The sequence below is a fragment of the Rosa chinensis genome, chromosome 4, assembly GCF_002994745.2.
Source record: "Rosa chinensis cultivar Old Blush chromosome 4, RchiOBHm-V2, whole genome shotgun sequence".
Taxonomy (NCBI): domain Eukaryota; kingdom Viridiplantae; phylum Streptophyta; class Magnoliopsida; order Rosales; family Rosaceae; genus Rosa; species Rosa chinensis.
In genome coordinates this window covers 57,652,015-57,663,701 of record NC_037091.1, presented here as the reverse complement: position 1 = coordinate 57,663,701, position 11,687 = coordinate 57,652,015, and the positions used below count along the sequence as shown (strand labels likewise).

The window sequence follows — 11,687 nt, the reverse complement described above, 5'->3', positions numbered from 1 at the left end:
AAAATGATGACAAATTATTTCTCTTGTAAAAAAACAATGGGTTTTGTTGTCACGTTAAAAAATATATTTACTGTCAAAAGATATATTTTTTAATTAATTTTTTTTTTTCTCAAGTAGCTTGCATGCTGATTCATATGAGGTTGTAGAATGTTGTTTATGTAGGGTGAACATCTGTGTATGCATTTTTGGTTCAAAAGATACCAAAAATGCAATGTCATTCAATTTTACTTGCAATTTTTTGAATTGACATTATATATTTTTAATTAATTAGAATTCGAATTCATTGACATAATTGGTGGTTTTATACGACGAACTGTAGGATTATATCTTTGATAAAAAATATAAAAAAAATGTAGGATTATAAAAGTAAAAGATGAGGCTACGTTAATCACAATATTGAAATTAACCTATCCTGCTTGATCAGCGAACCAAATAAGTCATTCTAGTTATTAACTTTTTGTGTTTTGAGATTTGGAAAGCATTATTTCCATGTAAACCAAATAGAACAGACCAGCCCAAAATGGAGTAACATGAGCAGAAGCCCAAATTCAACTAAGCCGAGCTTCAAATGGCCACATGTGACTCACAAGTCATAATAAAGGACAGGAAAAAGGGATGGGAGAAATTCTACTTTAGAGCCGGAGTGGCTAATGGAGTCGATCTTTCGCTAATGTTAGTAAACTTGTCGTAATACTGATGGATGGGTTAAATATTTAATATGAAAATATAAATCCTATCTTAGACAGCTTAACATCAATGCTACTTCCACTGTCTGGTTCTTGTAAATTTGACTTCTGTAATAAACTATCTTTTATTTATTTTCTTAAAAGCAATGATTAATCATGCAGGAGTGCAGCACTTATCACAGAGGAGCATTGTCTCTATATAATAAAGAGATTATACTCCGAAAAATTATATAATATATCTTAGGGTTATCAGATAAAAAAATAATGGCAACTTTAATATATTTATATGATAAAGATAACATTCCATTTTTGTCTCTTAAATTGGCTTTAGAAAAACGAATACTTTTCCCCCAAAATAGTTGAGGGAATCCTGCATTCTTTCGACCAGAAACAACCCCTTTCTCAGCTGGCTTTGGAAAAACCCGATCGTGTGACTCAGAAGGCTCTGAGCTTAGGTGCAGCTTCTTTTTCTTTTCGGTTAGAATTATAGCTCATTGTTCATACCAGTTCTAACAAAATTAAAGCTTCTCAATATAATTAAAAGTATCTAAAACTATGGTTTGATGATAAAAGAAGTGCAACTACAGAAAAACCTTCTTCTATATATCTTTGACTAATGGAGATCCTTGTCAACCCAGGTCAGCCTTCACCTCAGCCACTGACAATCATGAATTCTTCTTTAATTGACTGGCCAAAATGAAAACGAGAGCTCTGGGTTTCAATTATTTTGAATATAAAGTGATATAATTTAGTAAGCAAATTTGATGATTCAATTATTCCTCAAAATTATATTTCACAGAATTTCAAACGCAAACAATTATATCACCCAGTCGACAAAAGTTGTTATTAGTTACATGTCAAATCGTAACAAACTGCAAGCACCAAGATTTGGTATCATTGATCTTGATAAAATGCTCCATAGATAAAGCTTCCTTAGGTGTTGCCCATTTTTAATGTGGGACTAGGCAATTCACTGTGTTAACAAAAGTCAAATAGTAAACAATACGGGATTAAGGTGTGCATTTTATCATGTTTAAATGTTTAATCGGGCATCTTTTGAAAATGACTTGAAATTCTACATGAATGTATGACTAAGTAACACGTTTAATCGTTTGACTCGATGGATCATCAAAATAACTTTCTGAAAAGCATCGATCATTTAGGATTGTGGTTCTCCTACTTTTTGGCTGATTATATTACCTGGAACTTGATTATAATCCAAACTTTAGGGTGCTCGGTTAAAGTAGTAACACTTGTCATTCCTTAAGTCAAGTTCTTATTTTTATACTTTCTATTGTTATATTACCTTCGACTATAATTCATAGGTCCTTTGTCAAACATTGATCACGTACATATAATATTCTCCTGGTCAAACATATTCAAACTCTTAAATCACACGGACTCACAAGCATTACATCCCGCAGCACAAGATGGAGACCTTTTCCTAAAACTATGGAATAAACGGGTTTATATGAAAATTTTATAATATTTGGGAGTATTGAAATGCTGGTGTTGAACATTTTTAGATTTACAAATTATTTTGTGATGTTTCTCATTATGAACTAATCACTACAAAGAACTGAAAAATAAATTTTGAGTTTGTCTAGTAATTTTGATCTTAAGGAGACGTTATGTTATCATTGTTTTTCTGGTTTCAGGGAGTGACAAATATGAGTACTATAAGTTCAACTGTTCATGACGATTGTTTTCTCTCTCGGTGGATCTAAGAGCAAGTCTATCCGTTGAGGTTGGCTAGTCAAGACTATTCACTGTTTTTTGTCTTTCATTTCCATTATTTTTCTTGACCAGTCAGAGACCGTTCACAAAAAATCACAAAATGTCAGTTGGCAGGTCAAGAAATTGACTCAGAGTGACTTTTTGTGAACAGTATCTGACTGGTCAAGAAAAAAGATAGAAATGAAAGACAAAAAACAGTAAATAATCTTGACAGTCTTGACGAGCTAATCTCAGATGGACCTACTCTAAAGCCTGTTAAGCGGTAAGATAACTTAACCCTGTGCCTGTCTAGCCACCAAGCAAGATAGGTTAGAAAGAGGGGGATGTTATTGAGAGTTCACTTGGGGTAATACAAATCACCCATTGGATTCTCTGAAAGTTTCTTTCATTTTTAACTTTACTACTCAGGTCTCAGGGAGAGGAGGCTCTCCTTTCCTGTCACTTTTTTCTCCGAGATGATCGATCAATCAATCAATCAAATCAAACATCAAAAATATAATAATAGCTAGGAAGCAAAACGAACAGTTCGCTCACCAATGAGCTTGGTCCACGATACTCGAGATTGAAACTCCGTGTTACTAACAACGAGCTTCAGACAAAGTTTGATTCAAACATGAAACAAAATTATATATTCGTATGAGATTAAGGAAGCAAATTAATCACACACGCACTATTGAAGTTGGAACTTTGCCCCCTCTGGTCCTCTTCTAGGTCTAATTGTTGGCCTCTGCAGTGGTGGACGCACTCCACAGTATGCGTAAGTAATTTATGTACGCACATATACAATATATTTACCCCTGTTCTGTATTTTTCTCTTTTTTATTTTACATTATTACTCAACACTACTCATCTCTTATGTCTTTTAATTTATGGTAGTGAGATCTAAACACATAATTTATATAAATTACATAATATTAGTTATTCTGAATAAATAACAGATAACGTATCACAGATCACCTTCTTTTGCGTTGCATTTTATTGACTAGTCGAATTAGCTTCAATTTCAGGGCCTACTACGTATTCTAGTCAAAAGCAGACGTTGTATATACACACACCTAGACATATCAAATTGGCTTTTCTCAACTGTACCTGTAGACAGTAGTGCCATTAATCGCGGACCATCCTCATAGAAGGGAAGATAGTTGGCCTTTGAGGAGACACAGAATGACCCCCTTTATCTTATCCTTTTCTTTCTTATGCCCATCTTTATTTCATTCAGATCGATCATTGGTTGATTTGGTTCTTTAAGTCTAACAAAACCGATGACTTGTATCCGTAATGAACTAGGTAGTTCCTTTTTTCAGTTACCAGCAAATTCGGATTGCTCTAGTTAAGCTAATAAGTCTTTTCATGTATCATTCTTCAAAATTTTACTGTATCCCCTGGATTTTTCTTTTTTACCATTTCAGGAGAAATTACTGCCACAGCTCCAGTTAATTATCGGAAATTAAGATTAATTGGCTAATTGCCATGCATATCGGTCAGGTGGGTTACTCACTTACTCTATTGAAAAGGACAGCGTGCCCTTCACGTGTGAGAGTCCCACAGGTGATGGCCGCCTCTCTCGGTCCATGACCTACCAAATAGAATTCGTTTTGACTACATTAAACACACACTATCGTCATTACCATTGTTAAGTTAATTATCAACAACTAGTACTAATGTAGTAAAAGATAATTACAATTTAGTAAACTATACGACTCGTTAGAAGATCTAGAAGGAGATCTATCAGTTTGAGAAATTAGTACTTTTGAATGAGAAAGTTTTGAGAGACGAGTTTGTAATGAAATTAATATGTTTTACTTGTTCGGTTCTCAACTGGCCACACAAATTATTCATTAAGTTTATAACTGGAAGCACATCCAGCTAAAAGCACATTTAAGGAAAGAAATTGCTTTCTTGACCTAGTTTAGAACCTTGCAACTTACAAAGTTACAAGGGATGCTCGAGTCGTGCAGTATATAACTTAGCGTAGGCTTTTAATCTTAATTAATAATGCCGTTTTGCTGTAAATAAACACCCATTAATAAGAAAAGGAAAGAAAAAAGACAAAAGAAAACAAAGGTGGAAAAAAGAGGGATGATTAGCTATATATATCAAGTTTATCCAACAAATACAATCACACCCTCCAAGAACATTTGCAGTTACTCCTGCAACTCCAATTCCATCTCAGTTAAAAATTCAATTTCTAAGATAAATTCATTGAAGGAAAAAAAAAAAGTTTCAACAGGTTTAAATTTATATTGTTTATTGTTGGCTTTTATTCTTTTCCAAGAAGCAGAGATAGAGAGTGAAGATAACCTTGTGTACCCTCTTCATGGAGGAAATGTACGGATTGCAATCAGCGGTGGACTACGGGGATAAGTCGACGGACTACGCCGACAAGGCCCTTATGACGCCGGAGAACCTGATCCTTCCTATGGATTACCAGAGCCTGCTCTCCTCCGTAGCTTTCCGCGACCATCGGGTCCCGATGATGTTCGGATCCGACGCCGGCGACTTGTACTCGGCCATATCCTCCGTGCCGGAGTTTCGGCGCGGGGAGGAAGATGTTTTTGGACCCATCAAAGCCAAAATTGCTTCCCATCCAAGCTACCCTAGACTTATTGAGGCCTACATCGATTGCCAGAAGGTGAAACCAAACCGTCCATGGTTGATTCAACTATTCTGTTTGTGCTCGAAAACGGATTAGGCGCTTTTGTTTGGTTCATTTCTGTTAATCATTAAACGCCGACTCAGTGAGTCAGTACTGACTTGTACATATGGATGACAGATACTCTGTGAATGTTGTTGTTTGTTCTAGGTAGGAGCGCCTCCGGAAATAGCGAGCTTCTTGGAGGAAATCCGCCGAGAAAATGACCTTTATAAACGAGAAAGAGACGCTGCTATGTCCACGTGTTTAGGAGCCGATCCCGAGCTCGACGAGTTCATGGTAAGTAGATAATGGTCCCCCCCAGCTTCACTTCTCTCTCTCTCTCTCTCTCTTCACTTTTTAGATTTTGGGCGTTTAGTCTCTGCTAGATTTCTTATATTTTATCATGTAGGAAACCTACTGCGATATGCTGGTCAAGTACAAATCAGATCTAGCAAGGCCTTTTGATGAAGCCACCACGTTCTTGAACAAGATTGAAACGCAACTCAGCAATCTCTGCATTCGAACTCTCTCCGGTCAGTCTCTCTCTCTCGCTCTCTATGTTTTTCTTATGTGACGTCATCGATCGCTGTGAACCGGAGTCTCTCCGGCGGCCACTGTTGCATGTTTTGTTCTATGTTGATGACGCACAATATGGTTAGGTGAGGCTCATGCCCCACCAGGCCATGTCACAGGAATTAATAAGCAGCAGCTAGCTATATATGCCGCAGCTGGTTTTTTCTTAGCTAAGATTAACCTTAGTGAAGGTACTTGCATGTTATTCTTCTGAGTTCTGAGAACACAAAACATACTCGCGGAATAATTATCTTTTTATCATGATAATAGGGGCCTGGCAATAATGAGACACGAAACAAAAGCGAACAAAACCCTAGAAACTGATGACACAGACCCTTCATTGACATACACATACACATTTCCAAACTTTATTACTTTCTAAAACGGTACCCGGAATGGGAATTGTAATCTGGAAAATGCTTTATTAGGAGTACACGTTATCCTTCGCCTGCATTCTCATTTATCTCTCTCTCTCTCTCTTCTCTCGTGTATATCGATATATATGTAAAAAAGGTTCAGGTTGTGGATTACTGGAGGACTTTATTACAGTGTTCATATCTTTCTTTCAGTTGTCTTTGGTGTGATGATCAGACTACCTTGGTACTACGTTTAGTTGAGTTGGCCGTACCCACTATGTTCTTTGCTGTGTTCTTCTGCCTTTTTATCTTTACTTATAGTAAATGCGCGCCATAGGATAACTAGATTGAAAGTAAAAACATAAAAACTTTTCTTTTGAATAAGAGATTCTGATGTGACGTTTCAGAGATAGCTAGATCTGCCGCAGATATGACATCTTAAATAGTTGTTTTGATTGGTTCGATACAGTGACATTTCAAATAGTAGATGTTCCATGAACTTAGTTCATCAGTATTCTTCAAATTAATGCTGATTATTGGGGAAGATGGATGTTTCTTCTTTTTGTTTTCCTAAGCATGAATTATAATCTATCCAGGTTTAGAATTTTAGTTCATCTGGGTGAATTTTTAAGTAGGTTGGATGATCTTTTTGTTTCCATAGTTCATTAATGCCTGTTTTTGAGTCATATATTTCTAATAGCTTGAGTGATGACCACTTGCATATAGATTCATGTTCTTTTATTAATTCACGTTCTTTTATTAACGTGCTAGATTAAATGTATGCATTTTGCATTGCCAGTATGAGGTTGATTTCCAAACAATTCTTTTAGACCAAGCTTTTCAGTTAAGGTAGCAGTTTGACTGTATAACTATTGGCTTAAATGTTTAGGTGAAAGTAAATAAATATTATCCATGTTAAGTATTGTAGATATTTAAAAAAAAAAAAAAATTGATCACATAGCTTATAGTAAATAGTTTTAGCGTCTTTTCATTAATAATTTACAGTAGGCAAATGAAAAAAATTTCTGATTCCATCCAATGAAAACTCTTTTTTTTGGGCCAATAATGACAAACCTAATTACAGAATGTAAATAGTATGTAGTTTATGTTTTGTAGTCTTTTGACCTTATTTAGCCTCAAAAATATAAACTAGTTACTTCACATTTCTGATTTCAGTATTTCACACTACATGCATGATATTTTTTGTGCCATTACTGTGATGTAAAGGTCAATATCTAGGTTTATATCGGATGATATTGAATATAGCTGTTGGATGTTAATAATTATTTTTTTTGTGATCTTCACGTTTGGTAATGGGAAGCAATCATGTGTAGGCTCGATCCTTTATTGATTCTCATTAATTTTTCAAGTTCCAAGGTACATGTGTAGTACATATGGTGGTTTCTGATATGTCATAGGAAATTGTCCAACTAGTATCTGGCTTCTTTGCAGCATTATAATATAGAATGCTACATTCATATATATCTTCTTGAAATTTGTTTTCGATCTAAACTAGAGAAGCCAAGTTATTTGCAACATTACGAATCTTGCTGATGCCTAATTGCGTGTGTATATGATTTACTGCTGAATTCTGTCTGTTATATATGTAATAGCCCAGCAGCAGATGTAGTCTCGGTACATATCCCATTTGTAGATGATAAAATACAGTTGCTTTTGTTAATTCATTACTTCTTTTAGCAAAGACCTGGACATTTAGGCATCTCAGTTGAGAGAAAAGCTTCATTTGCATATCTAGGCGTGGAGTGGAGTGGAGTGGGGGATGTAACTGCCATGCATGCGAATAGCAGCTTTAGCTAGCCAGGATGATATGATTAATTAGAATAACATTATCTCTTTGGTAAAAGGTTATCCTAATGCTGGTTGGTTGTGGTTGGCAACTGTTATTTGTTATTTGAATGGAAGTACAGAATACCTGTCCGGTGATCAGTGATGTGTTTTCCATATTTAATTAGGCCTCGTGTTTACTGCTGCATCAATCGGTTCACCGTAATCCTTTTTTTTCTAACTAGGGTTCCTTAATGTACTGACCCGAATTTTTAAAATAGAGAGAGATCGAGGAGAGAACATTCTTTAAGCAACAGCATGCGACCATAGCACACGTCCCACTTGGATATGTTATGGTGGTTTAGAGATAATATTTGGCATATGATCACGTGCATCTGGTTTGCTGCAAAGTGTTCTTTGTTTCCTTTTCAAGCATAGCGTTTTGAAGCAAATCTTTCTTAATCTGTATATATTATTCTCTTGGTCTTGGTTACTGTGTGAGAACTTCTTTGAATAACTTGGAACAGTTCCTGATCTATTGATTCCAGTTACTAGCTAGCGATCTCTTCTTCTACCTCTAGTTTTATATATAGTTTTGAGTAATCAACCTCTCGATTGAATACCATAGCAAAAGATTTATGATTGATTTAATAATTTAATTTAACCCATGTATTCTGATATAGTATTTCATATGGTGTCAATTACATAATATTGTTTTATTCATAAACCATAAATATCATGCAAGTAAAAGATGCGCTATGGTACAGCAATTATTCATTTCACATTTCTTGTGAAACAGTCGAACATAATATGCGCTTCTGTGTCTTATGGTTGTGTTCATTTCTTGTTTTATATCCCAATCTGGGCGCACGGCCTTTATAGTTACATATGAATATGAAACTAGTTTGGCTTGTATACCATAAACGTTAGCTAGCTAGCGAGGCATTTATTTCTTCCACATGCATTTGTCTTGTTATCGTGGTTTTCATAAGCTGGCTAGGGTTCAGTTCAAATTATTGCTGCCAAACTCGGCCGTGGTGGTGATGGAGTTCGTTAGGGGCATAATGGGAACTTGGAGAAAATACCTAAACCAGCAGCACTGTGTGAGATGGAGATAAGAGAGAGAGGGATGGAGAGAACTTTTAAGAGAGAGAATGAACTTTATAGAAAGCCAATCCAATTCAATCAAATCGAAGCCCGGGTTGAGCGGGTGGTCGAATTTTTCTCCCACACACAAATTCACATGGACTCCCGCAGTTTCCGCTGCATGTCTTCCCAGCTTTTCTGTAATAACTAATGAGCAAAGCAATGTCGTCTTCAGCCTTCACCATGCACTTGGTGCCGCTGAAGTACTTGTGTCCATGGCGTCTTCCTTGTGCTTTCTCTGTGGGTCGTTGCCCTTTTGATTATTGCACCACACGTGTCTCTTTATTACTACTCGTTCCTGCGGGTGCACTCGGGTCCGACATGCTGTCCTTCTTTCATTCATTTTTTTGGTGAAAGGGTCTTCATATGATATTAGGGTTTAGGAAGGAGCTAATCGGCTTATCAGGGAGAGGCTTTGCATAACCAGGCTTACTACTAGTGGTATATGGGGTTGGGCGGTGGGACTTCGTATCTGTACCTAGAGACTCTGGCTTATTGTGGTGGTTGTGGGGTTGTGTGTGTCAATTTGGATTTGATGGATGGGCTCTACCAAGTCTTGTCCACTCTCGGTCAGTCTCTGACGCAATCAATACTACCACGCTTGTGGCTGGTCTACACTTTAGTGTCTTCTAGAAAAGAGTTCCGGGTCAGACTTCGGGTCCCCGGAAACTTGCATAGTATTTTGGAGTATTAAAATTTCAAAGTCTGCAATTGTCAAAATACGGTCGTTGAATGGATTTACCGAGGACTTGGTTGTGATCTCATTGAGCTTTCATGCATGTGTTTCAATTTTGATTAAAGACCTGTACATTGATATTAACAACTCCCTAATTAATTGCATAATGGATTATGTAGAGATTCATTTCAATTCAGAGGGTGGATGATCCTGAACTTTGTTATGATAAAAACGTTGATAGGATGCGGATACTGAGTTTATGTTGAAACTGAATGCTAGCTGTTCATCACATGTGTATCTTCGATTCCTGTGCGAGAAATTCTCACAATGTATGTCAAAATGTGAGAAAATACTGATATATTTTTATTCACTTTTCCAATGCTGTATTTGGTCAGATGAAGGTGCTGTGTCATCAGAGGAGGAGTTCAGCGGAGGCGAATTAGAGGTACAAGAAGCTCAAGCTCGGGGAGAAGATCGAGATCTCAAAAATAGGCTTTTCCGTAAGTTTGGCAGTCATATTGGCACCTTGAAGCTGGAATTCTCCAAGAAGAAGAAGAAGGGAAAGCTTCCGAAGGAAGCAAGACAAGCGTTACTTCATTGGTGGAGTGTTCACTATAAATGGCCATACCCGACGGTACTACTTCATTATCTCGAACGGTCTTATATACAACGATAGAGAAGACGTACTCGATATGTGTCACACTCATATTCATAGCTGTCGCTTTACATTGCAATTCATGACAAAATGTAACAATCAACATAACCTGTAATCTCTCGTTCATGCATTCAGGAGGCTGATAAGATTGCACTGGCGGAATCAACGGGGCTCGATCAGAGGCAAATCAACAACTGGTTCATCAATCAGCGGAAACGTCATTGGAGACCATCTGAAAACATGCAATTTGCCGTCATGGATAACCTTTCTGGACCATTCTTTGCCGACGATTGAGGTGGTACTTGTATACATGTATTCGCAAGTGCTTCACCTCATGAATCATGATCATAATCTATTTATGCTACAAATAGTCTGTCCTACCTTAATTCAGTGTACATGATGATCTGAAAATGTAAACTATTTACCGACATTGATCTCCGTCCTCAACTTCAATAGGGGAAATAATTATTGTAATTTGCTATTTCACCAATTAAGGTTGAAGATAATGAAACGCTTACCGTGTCATTGTCTACCAATTTTCAAGCTCTATGTAACTAATTTCTACTACTATAAATGGAAATCAAAGTTTAGTGTCAAGGGTTTAACCAAAATTTGGAAGTTTACAATACCTTTTATAATAAAAGTAAGGAAAAATGTTCATTTATAACTCCACTTACACAAGCATCGTATAAATTTTATCCACTTATCTAATAAATTACATATTTTTTGCCCTAATATCCAATTAAAAAAAAAATTATTATTTTTATTTATTTTTGTGGACAATTTTGGAGAGAGAGAGAAGTAATCGGAGATTTCGCCGGAATCTGGTGACCGGCTGCCGAACTTTTTTGAAAATCTTACCGGAGATTCCAAAAGAAGTCGTCAGGGATCTCATAGGTTATCGGAGACTTTTATTGCCTCTTAATAAAAATTCCGATGACTTATAAGATATTCGATACCTCTTTAAGGACCTCCAGTGACCGATGATTGAAGTCTGGTGATCGGTGTCCGTTTTTATTGTCTCCCAATAATACCGTATAGAATTTTATTCCCCCCGCCCCCCCAAAAAAAAAAAATCCAATAAACTTTTATTGAACCCTCAATAAAAATTTATTGGGTTTTATTTGAGGTAATAAAAATTCCGGTGACCTATAAGATTTCTGATGACCTCTTTGGAGACCTCCAGTGTGAGCCTTGAGAAAAGTTTAAGGACTTAAGACGAGATTAATTTTATTTTCTGATAAGTGATAACAACACTCGGGAAATTTTCTAAAAAACATTGCGGAAATAAATTTTCAATTTGTTGACTCAAGTGTAACGTACGCGTCATGACGAGTTCGTGGTAATTTTTGTGGAAATTTTCGGACGTCGGAACTATTTGTTACAAATTTTAGAAGTTGGGAATTAAGAAATTCATTCTGAATAAAAGGAAATTCAT

At 36.4% G+C, this 11,687-nt stretch overlaps 1 protein-coding gene across 1 annotated transcript; it reads left to right on the top strand.

Moving 5' to 3' along the window:
- The first annotated feature begins 4,559 nt into the window (after nucleotides 1–4,559).
- On the top strand, nucleotides 4,560–10,679 carry LOC112196329 (homeobox protein knotted-1-like 6). Its single transcript, XM_024336648.2, has 5 exons — nucleotides 4,560–5,055; nucleotides 5,227–5,355; nucleotides 5,468–5,591; nucleotides 9,990–10,228; nucleotides 10,385–10,679. Exons 1-5 carry the CDS (start codon nucleotides 4,741–4,743, stop codon nucleotides 10,541–10,543), a joined length of 966 nt encoding a protein of 321 aa, XP_024192416.1. The 5' UTR covers nucleotides 4,560–4,740; the 3' UTR covers nucleotides 10,544–10,679.
- Nucleotides 10,680–11,687: the final 1,008 nt, after the last annotated feature.